The sequence below is a fragment of the Thalassophryne amazonica genome, chromosome 13, assembly GCF_902500255.1.
Source record: "Thalassophryne amazonica chromosome 13, fThaAma1.1, whole genome shotgun sequence".
In the NCBI taxonomy this organism is placed as follows: domain Eukaryota; kingdom Metazoa; phylum Chordata; class Actinopteri; order Batrachoidiformes; family Batrachoididae; genus Thalassophryne; species Thalassophryne amazonica.
Genome location: NC_047115.1, coordinates 94,398,570 through 94,417,488, shown reverse-complemented (window position 1 = coordinate 94,417,488; position 18,919 = coordinate 94,398,570). Strand labels below are relative to the sequence as shown.

Genomic DNA, 18,919 nt, shown 5'->3' with positions numbered 1-18,919 from the left:
GACGGAAACCTTTCTCATGAAGGCTCTTGTCTTCACAGCCTTCCCCAACACAGATTCAGACACCTTTACCTCCCCCCATCAGTACTGGACCCATCGTCCCTGCAGCTCCCATGATGCCATACAACTACAACGTCTACGAGCCCGTTCAGCCCCACTGGTTTTACTGCAAACCAGTGGAATCAAAGAGTGTGTGGCTTCCTTTCAGTGTCATTGACTCCATGCAGCTTGAAGAAATCTTCAACTCTGGTATAGAGACTTGCAGTTCATGCTGTGTGCCCAGTGTGTTTTCTAAGAGAATGTCAAAGTTGTGTCTGAATAACTCCATTTGAGATTAGTTTATTACTGGAAAAGTAAATTGTGCAAGGAGGTTTTCAAAGGAGATATGGTGTATGAAGTGAACAAATCAAGTTGAGAATGTTCAGGTATCTGGTTAAGTGTGATGTAACGCATCATATGATTTTCAACTTCCGGGTCCAAACAAAAAAGGCGCGCTGTCATTAACATTGAGAACTGCACTGAGCTGCTCTGATCAGGCTGCACTTAAACCGCTGCACACGGACACCACCATTAACATCGCAACATAAAACTCTGTATATTGTGCCTAAAACTCCTGGATATATTAACTGGGTTTTTAGACGTTGTTGTGTTTGTTTTATGTAAAAATGCCAGAGGCTCAGGTCGTTTCTCCGTTATTCTCAGTGGGAGTTGCTGTGAGCTACGATCACTTCCTGTTCATGTCGTTCGGAGGAAAGTGAAGTTTGCACTTTAACGTCCTTTACAACACTGTTTGTCCTCTTTGTTCCAGAGTAATATAAGATGTCTGAAATTCGGATGCGTTTATTAAATTCCACGGAGGTTATACGTAGCAGACACAGATTATTTGGAATATTTGTTTTAGCAAGTTGTCAGGGTCTCATGGATGCAGTCTCTTATTAACGTGATGAAAAGCATAAAAAATTACATTTTAATAGTACAGTGGAACCTTCATTTATGAGTTTAATTTGTTCCGTGACCAAGCTCATAAGCCAATCTGATCATATTTCAAGCTAATTTCCCCCTTTGAAAATAACTAAAATGATTTTAATCCGTTCTAGCCTTGTAAAACATCCCCAAATCACTCTAAATTATGAAAAAATATTTTTTTTTTATTAACAGACATATTTTACCTGTGCATAATAGAGCCCAACCGATATATCGGCCGATATAAGCCCTTTTCAAAGTACTCGCTATCGGCCGAAATTTTGCCAATAGAACGCCGATAATTTCTCAGAAACAGAACAGCTACTGAAATAATGTTTGTGTCGGCAATGTAAAATGTCCTTGCACCGTTTGTCCAGTAGATGGAGCTCTGACTCCATTCAACTGAGAGGTGCTTACACCCCTGCTTAAATGTGTTCATCACCGGCCCCCGTAGTTCGCCGTCACACTGCACTGATCGGCTGACAAAAGCATACAAGTAAGTTTATAAGGATGTTGTTTGTAATAACTGTGATTACATTCACCCCACATTTCTCCCGTTTCAGTTCAACTCAGTTTGATTAACTCAGTTTATGTAGTAATGTGTCAAATGTGCTTCATTGCGTCGGACACACTTTTTATTAAGCCCATGTTGTGTAGACCTTATTTCTAACATGAAAAACTTTCATTTACAGCTAAGAGGTTGAAACATTCAGATTCAGTGGTCGTCCGGACGAGTTATGGGAATTACTGCCGTTTGCCATTAAACCTCTGGGGCCAACGCCGTCGTATACGACGGCTGGGACCAAGCTTTACTAAATTGTAAATAACTTTTTAATGATATGAGATAGAAACTTACTTTTTTTTTTTTTTTGCTGAGAAGTTAACTCTGCGGACTTTTGATCCACTGTCGGCCATCTTGGTACTCCTCAAAGAAGATGTGTGATGACGTGCGCAGTGTGAGTGTCCAATCGGAATTGGTTCTCCGTCACATGGTTTTCCAAAATCCAATCGTAAAGCAGATTTACCTCACGTGATATGGCAAAGATCGTTTTCAGGAATGATATCTTACTAGTTGGCCCATTTGAATAGCCCCCTAACTGCTCCAATTGCATTTTTGCATATTTTGAACTTGAAAATTATTCTCTGTTCTAAAGTTAATCAATATGAGGACAAAGCTTTAGCTTTTAGCTCATACCTTTTTTGTTAAGGGTCCCAAAAAGAACATTTTATTCATTAAAAAAAAAAAATAATTTTATCGGCTATCGGCAAATCAGCCGATTTATCGATTATCGGCATTTTTTCATCCAAATATCGTTATCGGCATCGGCTTCAAAAAAAGCCATATCGGTCAGGCTCTAGTGCATAATAAAATATATAAAGTAAAAGAAAAAAATTTTATTAAGTGTTTTTACCTTAGAAACACAAATATGGTTAACAGAGGCGGAGTCGAAGGGAGGGACGGAGGTTTGCGCACACTGTAAACACAAACTAAGCTTAAACTGTAGATCCTTAAAAGGATCATACAGATGAAACTTTAATTGTAAACTTACAGGTCTTTTGGATAAAAACCTATCCAAGGAGGTTTGCTTCTGTCTGCCTTTCAAAATGTTGCAGAAATGTGACAGACAAGTGACATTAAAAAGTGCTGAAGGGCGACCAGTCAATGAAACAGCTTCTTCTCCTCTGTTGTTATATATGTCCTCCGTGGCATTTTTTTTCTTGAATAATCCAGTTTTGTCACAGTTAAACACTTGTTGCAGGACATACGAGCCTTCCTTCGCAACAAGTGCAGCAAAATCCGCTGCTTTAATGTCCGCACTAGAAGCTTCTCCCCCTTCTTTTCTCCAAAGCGTGACCTGTAACTCAGATTTCTGCTCATATTCCAAACAAAAAGATGGACTGAGCAACGGCTCGTATTAAAAAAAAAAACTTGTATGTTGAGGTTCCACTACAATTGTCATCGTTGTTTTGTTTGGACCTGGAAACAGATTTATCACATGATGCGTTACGTCAGAGCTTAACAACAGAATTAAAACCTGTGTGTGCGTGTGCATGTACAGAGGAGGCCAAAATTATTAGCATCGCTATGAAATTTAAGGTTTTATTCAAAATTTTCACAAATGCTTTTATAACAGAGCAATCAATTTTCAACACAGCATTTCTAAACATCCTAGTTTTATTTTGGGTGTTTACATTATTTTACTTTGCACACAGAAACAAAATTATTTCACAAAACCAAAAACGATCTGTGTCAAAATTATTAGCCCCTCTGATGCTAAGTCAGTTGTGTGTCGTTTTTGCTTGATAACATGCTGCAGTCATTTGTTGTAGTCGTCTCCTGAAGAATCCCAGCCCATTCTTCTTTGGCCAATCTCTCAAAATAATCCAGATTTGATGGTCTTCTGGCATTGACACAGATTTTCACTGGGATTTGTCTGGGCTTTGTACAGCGCAGTCAGTAACCTTCACTTTGGTCTTCTGGAGGTAGTTCTTCATCAGAAGGGATGTGTGTTTGGTTTGTTGTTGCGTTGGAAGAGAAAGCGACGGCCCAGACCCAGATTTGATGCTGGCTGCTTGAGGGTTTTTTTTTTTTTTTGTTTTTTTAACAAAATCTTAACATATCCTTCTTTCTTAATGTTTCCTTCCACCTTGAGGAGATTCCCAGTTCCAGATGCACTAAACATCCCAAATATAACTATGATGTTTGGAGATGCTGTGCTGATAATTATTTGCTCTGTTCAAAAAGAACTTGGAATAGTTTTGAAGAAAATGTTAAATTTTATAGGAGGGCTCATAATTTTGTTCTCATTTGTACATATTAGGCTCATTCCAAATGAAGTCAAACTATTTCTAAAGATTTCTCATTTTCATGTGTTTTCAACATTATGGGCCCAATATGAAAAAGTGAAAAAATAAAATCAGGCTCATAGTCCAAATGGGTTTCCTTCAAGAAAGGCAGGGGGGTTGCACGTGTGGCACTTTTTTGCAAATCCTGCATGCTCTGTACACGGGAATAAACTTATTAATGTCCGATAGTTCCTGTTAGTGGTACATGCGAGCTTTTGCGCGTGCACAGTGTTTTGATTAGAAAACCGTGTGGTTATTGTTTGTTTCTTTTAGAATCATCCAGAGTTTTGTCTGACAGGTAACAGCTTTATGTGTTTGTTCTCTCACTTTCAAAGCAGGCTCATTTATAATCCGGGGTCGCCGAACGAATGGTCCACCCTAAAAATCGGTCAACCCTGCCTTCACTGCGCATGCGTCATTAGCCGCGGTTCACCGATTATCACCTCGTTTCTCAATCTCTCTCAGCGTCACATATCTGAAGCTTTTGTGCAACAATCATACCCGCATAAATTCAGCATTGTTTCATCATAAAAGACTGATGAAGCGATCAGAGCACCGCAGCTACACGAGCTGCTAGTTGATGTGTTCACTGCGCGTCTGTCATTTCAAAGCGTCAGTGTTGCCTTGTTTCTGCTTAAAACTGACTTTAGAATGATTTAAGTGGTTTTACTTTGTCATCTGATGGTTAATAAATCCATTAATCTATTTGTTCACATTGGGTGAAGAGACTCCGTCTCAGATGAGCAGCTGTGCTTCGAAATGACACATGCGCAGTGGAGGCAGGGCGGACCAAATTTTAGGGGGGACAATTTGGTCTGTGACACCAGAAACATGGTAACTTCAAGTAGAATGACTGCAAATCACTGTTCACTCACTGTATCTGATGACATTATCTGTTTCAATACAGAAATGAATCCATTAACAAGATATAAATGTCATTAAAAAAGCAGCTGGATTCATATTTAGTTAAATGCACCAGTGAAAAGAGATGTTTTTCATGGGAAGCACCTCAGGAACACGAACTTTGTGCAGTACAGGAATATTTTGTTAACAAAGATTGTAAAACTATAAACAACTCAGAATTTATTGTCACCTCTTCACCCCCCTTCTAGTTCAACCGGATCCTGAAAATGTCGTCGTACGTACAGATGGAGGACGCTACGACGTACAGCTGTATGACCGTCTGCGTAACGCTGTGTACTGGGAGGAGGAGCCTACAGAGGTCCGGCGCTGCACCTGGTTCTACAAGGGCGATGCAGACAGCCGCTTTATTCCGTACTCTGAGGAATTCAGCGAGAAGCTGGAGGTTTGTTTCACTGCCAATTTCTGTGTAACTACAAATAGGTGTTTTAAAACTGTTTCACAACCCTGGTGCCTAGGAAACTCGCGCACGGCTTTTTTCAGTTTCTCTTTGAATTAGTCACAGAAATGACTTCATTCTGACGTAGACAATCAGGAGCTGAGAGATTCCACACTCGTGGTTTTTACTTGTGTGCTGCAGTGTGTTGGTGTTATTTCTGGACCTGTGTTCAGAGACTGTTCTGTGCTGCCACTGGGGGGCAGTATCAGGAAATAATATAAAAAGCTTAGCAACAGAAACATTTCCTTTGTCTCCTTCATTGTTTTGTCTTCTTTGATTGACACCTGCCACCTGAGAGAAAGTGATAAATTTAACCAATCAGCTCCTTTAAGTGAGCAGCTACAGGACAACACGCCTGCAAGCCCCTCTGTCGTTAGATTACCCATAATTCTCCTTGTTGGCTCAAAGCTACACAGATGAGCAGAAGTAGGTAGAGCAGGTGTAAGGAACACAGATAAGGGTACAGAGACTTTTTTTTGTTCCATTTTTATTAATGTTTTCATCCGTTTCTTCACTGATGGATTGTTTTTATGCATATAGCATCCGGGTTGTCCGTCCGCCTGTCCAGCCGCAATTTGTTCGCCGCAACGTAGCTCGGCACCTTTTGCTCGTAGAAACTTCATATTTGGTGGGTACATGCCTGGGAGGAGTACTTCGCATGGGTTTGAAGGCCGGTGACCTTGACCTCCATTTCAAGGTCACCAGTGGTTGCATTTGTTTTGAAGGCTGGCGACCGTGACCGACTTTTTATGGTCACTGTTTGTCACATCCTCTAAATAAATATTATGCCAATCTTCAATTTTTTCATTGTATATCCCAGTTTACATCAAACACATAAGGCTTCAACCAAATACCCACCCCATACAAGTACATATTACTGCACTTTGCATGGAAATAATACTGCACGCGGGCCATTTTGTCTCTAGTTTTTTATGTGTTGATTGTTTTTGAGCTTTTGTTGTGTTAGTAGATAATGTCAGCAACATTATGTACCGTCTTTACCTTCAGACAGAATATAAGAAAGCTGTTTCTACAAACCAGTGGCACCGTCGCCTGGAGTTCCCGTCAGGAGAAACTATTGTTATGCATAATCCAAAGGTAAGAGATTGTCCCGCTGCTGTTTGCTGTGAGTGCTGCTGCTGTGATTACGATTATGACACTGCTCAATGTGGAATTCAAAGACTGTTTGTTTCTGCAGGTCATAGTGCAGTTTCAGCCCTCCTCCATGCCGGATGAGTGGGGTACAACTCAGGACGGGCAGACCAGGCCCAGAGTGGTCAAGAGAGGGGTTGATGATGACCACGATGAAGTGCCTGACGGTAGTCCACTATCTCTTCAGATAATTTAATGTGATGGTACAAGTTGGCACTTATGGGAAGGACCAGTAGGGCTCAGGATGGGTGCCAACCCTGGGCCTCAATTATTAAATGTCTCTGTATTGATAAATTCCAGCCCTTAACGGTGCCAGAGAAATTTAGGAAATACATCTACAGCTCTGTGTCTCTCTGTCACCAGCAGCTTGTTTATGTGTGTTTGTGGATTTGCGTGACAGAAGAAGCAGCTTGTGTGTGTGTGTGTGTGTGTGTGTGTGTGTGTGTGTGTGTGTGTGTGTGTGTGTGTGTGTGTGTGTGTGTGTGTGTGTGTGTGTGTCGCTGGCAGCTTTGTTCCTATCTTTCTTGGTTTCTCTGAGTGTGCTGGCTGCACTTGCTCTCACGCTGTCTTGGAGAGAACATGGGGAGAACATGCAAAGTTCACACAGAAAAGACCGGGCAGTGACGCCACAACCTTCTTGTTGTGACTGTGAGGCAGTGGCGCTAACAGCTTAGCCACCGTGCTGCCTCTTTCAGTCAGATTTATTTTATTTTAAGACCCCCTCCCCCTGTCTTAAGTGGAAATCAGAGAAGAACAATCCACCAGATCTGGATCTCTGTCTGCATCAGTCCTGTGACACAGGTGCAGGTACTTTCACCTCCCAGTATGTCTTAGTTATCAATACGGTAATCAGAATCATAAAGTGATAGTTACATGGATTACAACTCAAATTTAATTCCACTTCCTGTTTATCTTTCAACAATAGCTTTTGCACCAGGTTTCATCAAATGAAAATCTGCTTGTAACCTTTTCATAAATGCTAATACCAGACATACAAACATAAACTTTTTTTTAGAGGATATCATAAAGTTGAACATCATGTATGGGGAGGGGGGGTGTCATCTTGTGTTTTCAAGTACAGGTCTGTCAACACTTGAATTTGTGATAAAACATTGGCCCTTTTTAAATGCACATAAAAATCTGGTTTCTGTCTGATTATTGGCCGTTATCTGATTATTCAGTGATCGTGTAAACGACAAAATCCAATATGCTTTATCCAATAGTGGCTGTTATCGGATTAACACACCTAGGTTCCTCCCCAATACTCACTTTTTTTCAGTACATGTAAATCATTAATCTGATTTATTTTGTACTTTTACATTTGTGCATGTGAAAAAGCAGTTGTCACTCACATTTCCAGAGGAACAGGGGGACAACCTGCTGTCTCGTCTGATTACAGTTATCTGGTTATTATAGTTGTGTAAACGTGAGAGATCAGATTATTACAGTTATCTGAGTACTAACAGTTATCTGGTTATTATGGTCGTGTAAACGTGAGAGATCAGATTATTACAGTTATCTGAGTACTAACAGTTATCTGGTTATTATGGTCGTGTAAACGTGAGAGATCAGATTATTACAGTTATCTGAGTGCTAACAGTTATCTGGTTATTATGGTCGTGTAAACGTGAGAGATCAGATTATTACAGTTATCTGAGTACTAACAGTTATCTGGTTATTATGGTCGTGTAAACGTGAGAGATCAGATTATTACAGTTATCTGAGTACTAACAGTTATCTGGTTATTATGGTCGTGTAAACGTGAGAGATCAGATTATTGCAGTTATCTGAGTACTAACAGTTATCTGGTTATTATGGTCGTGTAAACGTGAGAGATCAGATTATTACAGTTATCTGAGTACTAACAGTTATCTGGTTATTATGGTCGTGTAAACGTGAGAGATCAGATTATTACAGTTATCTGAGTGCTAACAGTTATCTGGTTATTATGGTCGTGTAAACGTGAGAGATCAGATTATTGCAGTTATCTGATTGCTAACAGTTATCTGGTTATTATGGTCGTGTAAACGTGAGAGATCAGATTATTGCAGTTATCTGATTGCTAACAGTTATCTGGTTATTATGGTCGTGTAAACGTGAGAGATCAGATTATTGCAGTTATCTGATTACTAACAGTTATCTGGTTATTATGGTCGTGTAAACGTGAGAGATCAGATTATTACAGTTATCTGATTACTAACAGTTATCTGGTTATTATGGTCGTGTAAACGTGAGAGATCAGATTATTGCAGTTATCTGATTACTAACAGTTATCTGGTTATTATGGTCGTGTAAATGTGAGAGATCAGATTATTGCAGTTATCTGATTACTAACAGTTATCTGGTTATTACGGTCGTGTAAACGTGAGAGATCAGATTATTGCAGTTATCTGATTACTAACAGTTGTCTGGTTATTACGGTCGTGTAAACGTGAGAGATCAGATTATTGCAGTTATCTGATTACTAACAGTTGTCTGGTTAACCCAGCTGTCACTGAGACCAGAACTGTACCAAATGTGTGTTGCATGTTGGGACCCTGAAAGAAACTCTGCCACCGAAAAGTCACACCTTAAAAAATAAATTAATTTAAAAAAAGATTATCCCATTATTGCTGTGACATTCACGTCGATGAGTGTATGTAAACATTTCACCACAACTCTGCCTTCTAATTTATGTATCTTTACTGTATATAATCCTGCAGTGCAGTTTAGGTATAAAGTTCATGTTGTTACCAGGTTTAAGGAGGTCAGTGTTTCAGTGTGTGTTTGTGATGGTCTTGGAAACACAGTGTCTATGTATTGTATTTACTGGTTGCAGGTGAGCTTCCGAAGGTGGATCATCTTGTGTTCATGGTTCATGGAATTGGTCCTGTCTGTGATCTGAGGTTTAGGAGCATGGTAGAATGTGGTGAGTAACATCTGATCATCAACACTGACTTTTGTTGTTCAGAATTCAGTACATGAGTGCATGTACTCTTTAATGAATTACTGCAGGTTTCACTGCACTGCTGATTTAGATGGTCCTGGAAGAACACTGAATGTCCTAGAAGATTAAAAAAACAGAACTTGAATGTCAGCTTTGTGCAGTGATTGCTGGCACACTGAATGACTGATTGTCAGAGGCTGCTTTCTGCTTCAGTCATCTGTCCACTGCAGGTCTGCTACAGATAGATGATAGAGAAAGTTCCTGGATAAATGTAAATATTATTTTATCTCTTATGCTTTAAAATTGGTCATATATTCATGTGTTAATTTTTCTTGTAGCTCCTATGGTCTTATACACCTGTCACACATACGCCGAATGGCGTCAGAATGACACATCCAGCTACAGTCAGGAAGTATTGAGGTGCAGTCTGAACATGGACGGACAGCAGCCTCTGAACAGTCTACATATATGTATATTTGGTGTTGTTGTTATTTGTTATTACTTGTTATTATTTATTATTGGTATTATTATATTGGTATACCAAATATATTTGGTCCCATTTGCTCAGCTGTCCTGAGTGTGTTGCACAGTTCAAAAGTCTTGGTGCTGTCGAGATGGGACGCACATCGGACAGCGGCCTATGTGCAGTTTGTGCACCATCTGATTGCAGTCTGCATTTTTCTGATGGTGTCATAACAGCATTTGAAATGATCTGATTGTGGTTGATTGAGCTCTGAGATCGATCAGTCAGCAAAGCCTGCCGGCATGTTGTGCCACGTGTCCACTAGTGTATCCGGTACGGATAAAGCATTTTTGACGAGCACGAGCATGATCTGAGTAAAACTCATCTGTGCTCGTGCTGAAGGAAAATCCTGATTGGCTAACTGACTGTCTTTACACTCTGTGATTGGCCAGTCACACACAGTGCCCGCCCCTCCCTACACAGACACGTCTCGCTGCAGCTTCTCGCGCACACACAGACAGGATCTTTCTGTGCTTGGCTTGACACTAGTTTATGTTGCTGTGTCAGTACTCCTTATTTTTTCCTTCAATTCACCTCTGTTTTGGTTTGTGTGGTATTTAAAGTTACTTGGTGAACATGTTTCGTATCGTACACGGTGCATTTGACAAGACGGAGCTGAAAGCAGCTCGTGTTGTCGGTCACTGCCTCCACTGCAGTCTGGGTTTTTTTTTTTTTACCGTTTGTTTGCTGGCTGGTGATATAAAGTCAGTTGAAAAACTTTGCTCCTACTGAATGTGGTGCTTTTGAAAAGAATACAGTGAACAAGGCTGACAGATTATTTCCCTGTTTGCCATCACTGGATGTTTGCATGAAAAGAATGTTAGGTAGTAAAATAAATAAATAACTGGGAAAAAAATCACAGTTTGATCATAAAATAAAAAATAATAATAATAAAGAAAGCTGCATTGAGTATGACAACTCTTGTTCATGCATACTTAGTAGTTCATAACTTTCTACTACGTTGAATCTTAAATCTGAGGTTGTTCTGTTATTCATTCATACCCTTAAGAATATTCATGTTCTGAGTTTATAAAAAAAACTTGTTCTGTAAAATAGTTCTTTTAATATTGTGATCAAAAACATTGAATCTCAATTCTGAGGCTGCTCAGTAAATATTCATTCATACACTTAAGATACAGATAGTGGTGTACTCCCTCATCCCTAGTGTCCACCTTTACTGGACCCTGGCCAGGGAGGGCAAAGGAAATGTTGATAAATAACATGTATGTTGCACGCATTCATCATGTGCAGTGGGTGTGAACAGTGTGCAGTGTATGCCGCTGCAGATCTGAACAGGCTTTAATATCCATAATAGGCCTTACGGTACAGATACAATTCCATTTCTTCCCACGGGAGACATAAATAATGTGAAATATTGTGCCCATCACATCACAGGCAGCTGCGCCTCTGTGGTCTCATGCACAGTAACACGTCATTGCACATGTCAGAGGCTCGGAGCTGAACAGATTTCACCGCTGTAATGTACATATTGTTACTTGATCACCTTCTAACTCTGTAGGAGGGATGATGTGGAACTGTTTTGCCAGCCCATGACAACATTATTAAACACGAATCTCACCTCCAGCACGGAACCAGGAGTGTTTCACAGCGCAGGGCGGACAGGAGTCAGGACCACAGCCTGTGGTGAAAAGCCTCTCACCCGGCTGCTGTGTGCTGCAAACAACCACAGCAAAAATAAATCCCATGTGATAATCCAACTCTGTACATCGTGGTGTACAGAGGTGCGTTGTGCTGCTGAGATGAAAAACACAAGAGAAGAAATGAAAGTTCACTGGAAAGGCTGCATCTGACAAACCCTGCTCACATGGGAAAGCTTGGCCCACTGCCAGCAGGCTGTAGCAACAAAAGCGGTCCGGTAGCTGCGCGGCGCATGTGCACACGTGCAGCAAAGTTTAGCATGCAGCAAAGTTTTAGCAGCAGTGGCTGACAGTGGTTCAGTGTCTGACAACGGCAGACATGTGCACCCCATGCATACCTGTGCCACATGCTCACGTTTAGCGGCTCATTCAGCTGTTGTGAACACACACACACACTGAGGGATCATTTCAGCACCTGTTCTAGGCACACACATGCACGTGAGGTCAGTAGCAATGGGAAGGAGAGGACGCGCGACAATGTGATTGCGTGAGTGAGTGACCGATGCCGGCGTCAGTCCGGTCCATACGTTGGTTGGACTCCAATGTCCAGTACCAGGCGCTCCCCCCCGTGTTTGTCATCCAGACATTTGGATATCGGCAGTCTTCAATGCTTTTAATGGCCACCTGACAGCAGTCTGTGTCATCTAACTGTTGTCTAAATATGCTGTGGATGCGATTGTGCAGTTGTGGATGAGGTAGTCTGGATGGTATCCGCCCACAGTCTGCCACATGCTCCCAAACTGTCTTATGCAAATAGAATGAGTCAAAACTTCTGTCACTGGTAAAACTTTGAGTTTCTGACAGTGATGTAACAGTCTACAGGTTTTTATTGCTGCCAGTCTGATTGCTGTAATAATCACCATTTTATGTTGAGCACAGAATTCATCAGCTACCCGTCTCTGATTAAGCACAAACTGTTTTTGCCATAAGAGAAATTCTGTCTGGTGGTTAAATGTCGCACATCTTAAGCTCTGTAACTTCTGCTGGCTCGTGTGTGGCGACGTCCCTGTGGCTGATGTGTTTGCATTTTCAGTGGATGGTTTCCGGAGCGTGTCGCTGAAGCTGCTGCAGAGTCACTTTAAGAAACCCCTGGAAGAGGACGCCATCAGCCGGGTGGAATTCCTTCCTGTTCAGTGGCACAGGGCTCTCCACGGAGACGCCACCGGGGTGGATCGGTGAGGAGACACAGGTTAACTGCCAGTGAAAGTTTGACAAGAATAAATGATGTAGAATCCTGAATTAATTTGTAGATTGTCAGTCATATTTTGGACTGTCGAACATACATCGTATTCAGTTTGCTCGCAATCACAACATTTTTGTACCTGATCTAATGACCCATTTGGGCTGCGGACTATGGTCTGTGTGTGGAAGAAATTCTAGACTTGTTTGTTTTTTTGTTTTTTTGCGGTTTGTAGGAGGATAAAGAAGATCACCTTGCCCAGCACTGGACGTTTACGTCACTTTACCAATGAGACTTTGTTAGATGTGCTTTTCTACAACAGCCCCACTTACTGCCAGACCATCATGGATGCGGTTGCCCTGGAGATTAACAGACTTTATGCTCTGTTCTTGAAGAGGAACCCGGATTACACAGGAGGCATATCTGTGGCTGGGCACAGTTTAGGTAATCAGACGTGTCCTCTGGAGGTTTTTTTCTGTTTTTTTTTCTGTTTGTGGCATTGATGGTTTGCCTTCACCCTGTTGTACCTGTGTAGGATCCCTGATTCTGTTTGACCTGCTGTCAAATCAAAAGAAGGCCTCTGATCCACAAGCCACACCCACTGCTAATGGAGACAGCAAACAGGTGAGGTCACTGACTGATTGGATTGATCAGTGCCACATGGTAACATCATTATTATGATAATCATTTCTTAGCATGATAATAAATCATGGAAAATTTCTGTGATAAATAAGGTTACTGTTCGAGTGCATAACAGCAAGTCCTATCATTTATGAAAAACCAGGTGGCTGCTCCTCTTGCCCAAGCACATAATGCTGACACGCCTCCAGCCGTGGAAGAGGAACCCAAAGAAGACGGGGAAGAGTTTCAGGATCTTTCTGTCATGCTGGAACATCTTGGCCTGTCTGAGTATAAGAGCACCTTTGACAAGGAGAAGATTGACATTGAATCTTTTGTAAGAAGTAAAACACCATTTTATTCATTCATTCATTCATTGAATAGACTGGAGCCTATTCAAGTGGTCACTGGTCAAGAGGCACAGGGGTAAAACAACCTTTCCTTCTTATTAAACAATACCATTTAGAAGTTTCCAAATCTGCCCAAAATCCAGACTCATCCATTACCCAGGCCGAAGTCACCGAGGTGGTTAGAAAGCTCCTCGGTGGCAAGGCTCCTGGGGTGGATGAAATCCGTCCTGAGTACCTTAAGTCTCTGGTGGGGCTGTCTTGGCTGACACATCTCTGCAACATCGCGTGGCGATCGGGGACGGTGCCTCTGGATTGGCAGACCGGGGTGGTGGTCCCTCTGTTTAAGAAGGGGGACCGGAGGGTGTGTTCCAACTATAGGGGGATCACACTCCTCAGCCTCCCCGGTAAGGTCTATTCCAGAGTACTGGAGAGGAGAATTCGACCGATGGTCGAACCTCGGATTCAGGAGGAGCAGTGTGGTTTTCATCCTGGTCGCGGCACACTGGACCAGCTCTACACGCTCCATCGGGTGCTTGAGGGTTCATGGGAGTTCGGCCAACCAGTCCACATGTGTTTTGTGGATCTGGAGAAGGCGTTCAACCGTGTCCCTCGGGGCACCCTGTGGGGAGTGCTCCGGGAGTATGGGGTCCGGGGTCCTTTGCTAAGGGCTATCCGGTCCCTGTATGACCGCAGCAGGAGCTTGGTTTGCATTGCCGGTAGTAAGTCAAACCTGTTTCCAGTGCACGTTGGCGTCCGCCAGGGCTGCCCTTTGTCACCGGTTCTGTTCATTATTTTTATGGACAGAATTTCTAGGCGCAGCCAGGGTGTAGAGGGGGTCTGCTTTGGCAACCACAGAATCTCGTCTCTGCTGTTTGTGGATGATGTGGTTCTGTTGGCTTCGTCAAATCAGGACCTTCAGCGTGCACTGGGGCGGTTTGCAGCCGAGTGTGAAGCGTCCGGGATGAAAATCAGCACCTCCAAATCCGAGGCCATGGTTCTCGACCGGAAAAAGGTGCTTTGCCCTCTTCAGATCGGTGGAGTGTCCTTGCCTCAAGTGGAGGAGTTTAAGTATCTCGGGGTCTTGTTCATGAGTGAGGGACGGATGGAGCGTGAGATCGATAGACGGATCAGTGCAGCATCTGCAGTGATGCGGTCGCTGTATCAGACGTCGTGGTGAAGAGAGAGCTGAGTAGGGGGGCAAAGCTCTCGATTTACTGATCGATCTACGTTCCGATCCTCACCTATGGTCATGAGATTTGGCTCATGACCGAAAGAATGAGATCGCGAGTACAAGCGGCCGAGATGAGTTTCCTCCGCAGGGTGGCTGGGCACTCCCTTAGAGATAGGGTGAGGAGCTTGGTCACTCGGGAGGAGCTCGGAGTCGAGCCGCTGCTCCTCCACGTCGAAAGGAGTCAGTTGAGGTGGCTCGGGCATTTTTTCCGGATGCCCCTGGACGCCTCGCTGGAGAGGTGTTCCAGGCACGTCCCATTGGGAGGAGGCCCCGGGGAAGACCCAGGACACGCTGGAGGGACTACATCTCTTGGCTGGCTTGGGAACACCTTGGGGTTCCCCCAGAGGAGCTGGGGGAGGTGTGTGTGGATCGGGAGGTCTGGGCGGCTTTGCTTGAGCTGCTGCCCCCGTGACCCGACTCCGGATAAAGCGGAAGAAAATGGATGGATGGATGCCAAAAAAAAAAAATGATAGAGCCCAAATCCTGCAAAAAATAAACTTAAGTGTTCAGGTATTCTTGAGCAAGACGCTGGACCTCAGAGAGTCCGGACGCTCTGACACATTTGGGCCACACATCAGTACCACATCACAACCTAAACGAAGAATGGAAACAAGTCGGTCAGTTGTCTCACATTGTGAAAATGTTTGTTTTAATAAAATGAACTTGGGGTTTTTTTCTGCACTGAGGTCAAATGGATGGCAAACTACTTTTAAATCACTTCCAACAAATAAATCAGTAAACCGCTGCGCCAGACAAACCTGATTTAAGTCCAGACAGGAAGTAGTAAATCTTTTTTGAACTACTTGGATGGAATCTAAGGCTGTCGTGGGTTAAGACCGATATCTTGGCTTTGTCTAGATGAGCTGAAGTGGCCATTAAACAGCTGAGCAGTTACATTACAGATAATCTGGCTTTAAAAGTTCTATACTAACTACACCCATTTAACTGCTTGTAAACAATAACCATGCCTTCAGTTAGTTTTTACCAGACTTCCTGATTCATTTATTTAATTTAATTCAAGCAGGCTTTACACATTAAATGTTTTAGACAGTTTTACACCACACAGACAGTTAAGTCTCATTGGCAATACTTTAAATAGGTTTTTAAACCTTATTCTGTTGTTTCTAACAAGTCTAATCCAAAAATAGTAAATTTGAGGAATTGATTTTTACTACTGGTACAACCCCAATTCCAATGAAGTTGGGACGTTGTGTAAAATGTAAATAAAAACAGAATGCAATGATTTGCCAATCCTCTTCAACCTATATTTAATTGAAAACATCCACAAAGACAAGATATTTAATGGTCAAACTGATAAACTTTATTGTTTTTGGGCAAATATTTGCTCATTTTGAAATGGATGCCTGCAACACGTTTCAAAAAGCTGGGACAGTGGTATGTTTACCACTGTGTTACATCATCTTTCCTTCTAACAACACTCAATAAGCATTTGGGAACTGAGGACACAAATTGTTGAAGCTTTGTAGGTGTAATTCTTTCCCATTTTTGCTTGATGTAAGACTTCAGTCCGGGGTCTCCGTTGTCGTATTTTGCGCTTCATAATACGCCACACATGTTCAGTGGGCGACAGGTCTGGACTGCAGGCAGGCCAGTCTAGTACCTGCACTCTTTTACTATGAAGCCACACTGTTGTAACACGTGCAGAATGTGGCTTGGCATTGTCTTGCTGAAATAAGCAGGGACGTCCCTGAAAAAGACGTTCCTTGGATGGCAGCATGTGTTGCTCCAAAACCTGGATGTACCTTTCAGCATTGATGGTGCCATCACAGATGTGTAAGTTGCCCATGCCGTGGGCACTAACACACCCCCATACCATCACAGATGCTGGCTTTTGAACTTTGCGCTGGTAACAGTCTGGATGGTCTTTTTCCTCTTTTGTCCTGAGGACACAACGTCCATGATTTCCAAAAACAGTTTGAAATGTGGACTCATCAGACCACAGCACACTTTTCCACTTTGCGTCTGTCCATTTCAAATGAGCTCGGGCCCAGAGAAGGCGGCGGTGTTTCTGGATGTTGTTGATGTATGGCTTTCGCTTTGCATGGTAGAGTTTTAACTTGCACTTGTAGATGTAGTGAGGAACTGTGTTAATTGACAATGGTTTTCTGAAGTGTTCCTGAGCCCACGTGGTAAGATCCTTTACACAGTGATGTTGGTTTTTAATGCTGTGCCGCCTGAGGGATCGAAGGTCACGGGCATTCATTGTTGGTTTTCAGCCTTGCCGCTTACGTGTAGAAAGTTCTCCAGATTCTCTGAATCTTCTGATTATATTATGGACTGTAGATGATGGAATCCCTAAATTCCTTGCATCCTTCTGTCGAGAGTTTTTGTAAATTAAGTTTGAAAAAACTTAACTTGTGATTAAAAATATCATACAGTGTTTGCTCAGCTTCAGGACAAATACTGCCATGAACTACCATGAACACTACTGGCCAGTAGATGGCAGTAGAGGCCTTGAAAACGTGCCAAAACAAAATTCCAGATAATCCGTGTCTGCTACTTTTAAGATGAGTGGAATTTAACAAACGCAAATACAATAACGTTTATAAACCCAGAGAATATATTCACGAGAGTTTTGGGCACTAGAGTTTAATGCTGTTGTCCGTGGAGCCTGAACAGAGTGTCTGAAATGCATTTCCCATGTCGTGAACGTACTGAGATTACCCTATCCTACCCATAATGCACTGCTGGGCACAGCATGTGCTCACTAAAACCTTAAAAATTAGCACATTACTTTAAAACTAAAACATATATCTGATATTTTCACTTTATAAAACTTCAGACATGACAGTAATTTTAAATAACTTTTCCAAAATTAGTTTGGTTAAAATTTTAACCATAAGTTAAAAATGTATGCCTCTGGATGACTTGGGTGATATTGACTGCATATCAGTATGGTGTTAAAGGAAATGATTTTTTTTTTTTGTGACCAGTTCTCCTTTGCCTGCAGAGGATAGAGTGGTTTCTCCTGGAAGTAGCTCTCTTCTTTTTGCAGAGGTTAGAACTATACATCTGTTAGAAAACTTTTAACAGGTAGGTGCTCAACAGATTTTAAATTTTAAAATGTTTGCTGCTGTTCAACTTTCTTTACTACATTATCGGTCTAAAAGTTATCGGACAAAAATTTATCGGAAGATAATTAGTCCGATAATGGTTTTTAAAGTTATCTAAAAAGATAATCCGATAATGAAAACATTATCTTCGTGTGCCACATTATATTGTGCCCACCACTGCCCAATCATGACACTCACCTGTTTCCAGTTAACCTGTTCACCTGTGGAATGTTCCAAACAGGTGTTCTTTGAGCATTCATCAACTTTCCGTCTTTTGTTGCCCCCCGTCCCAGGTTTTTTCAAACGTGTTGCAGGCATCCATTTCGAAATGAGCAAATATTTGCACAAAAACAAAAAAATCTATCAGTTTGAACATTAAATATAAATATTGTCTTTGTGGTGTATTCAGCTGAATATAGGTTGAAGAGGATTTGCAAATCATTGTATTCTGTTTTTTATTTATATTTCACACAATGTTCTCTCCGGGAACCATCACCTTATCGTGATGGAGAGGTTTGTGTGCCGCTATGAACCTGAGAGCTGTGTTGTCTAGAGCCTTTGTGCTCCTGTAGGGCCTCCCATGACAAATTGGTCTCAAGCGAGAGGTCAGACTAAGAATGGTGAAAGACACCATGATAGAACGAGGTAGAGGAAATGTGACCCGGCCTGGAGGAAGCCCGGGGCCCTCATCTGGAGCCAGGCCTGGATGTAGGGCCCATCAGCGAATAACATAACAAACACCATGTTCGAAAGTCTTAGGTGCCTCAAGGGGCGACAACCTTCGAACACCATGGTAGACACCGGTGGTCAGGGAAGCCGTCCGACTGAATGAGTCCTTCCGGGATATGTTATCTCAGAGGACTCCAGAGGCAGTTGCAAGGTACCGATGGGCCCAAAGGGCAGCAGCCTCTGCTGTGGGGGAGGCAAAGCAGCAGGTGTGGCAGCAGTTTGGAGCAACCATGGAGAAGGACTTTAGGTCAGCACCAAGGTGCTTCTGGCGGACCGTGAGGCACCTCAGGAGGGGAAAACGGGGAACCACT

The 18,919-nt window shown here is 42.4% G+C and overlaps 1 protein-coding gene across 1 annotated transcript in view; it reads left to right on the top strand.

Annotated features, from left to right (window-relative positions):
- Window positions 1-18,919, top strand: part of sec23ip (SEC23 interacting protein) — a 51,909-nt gene that overhangs the window by 10,038 nt on the left and 22,952 nt on the right. The window contains exons 3-11 of the mRNA XM_034184642.1: window positions 39-246; window positions 4,920-5,113; window positions 6,176-6,265; window positions 6,366-6,486; window positions 9,138-9,227; window positions 12,460-12,601; window positions 12,842-13,050; window positions 13,142-13,230; window positions 13,391-13,561. Of these exons, the coding sequence (XP_034040533.1) occupies window positions 39-246; window positions 4,920-5,113; window positions 6,176-6,265; window positions 6,366-6,486; window positions 9,138-9,227; window positions 12,460-12,601; window positions 12,842-13,050; window positions 13,142-13,230; window positions 13,391-13,561 (1,314 nt within the window). The remainder of the gene's footprint in view (window positions 1-38; window positions 247-4,919; window positions 5,114-6,175; window positions 6,266-6,365; window positions 6,487-9,137; window positions 9,228-12,459; window positions 12,602-12,841; window positions 13,051-13,141; window positions 13,231-13,390; window positions 13,562-18,919) is intronic.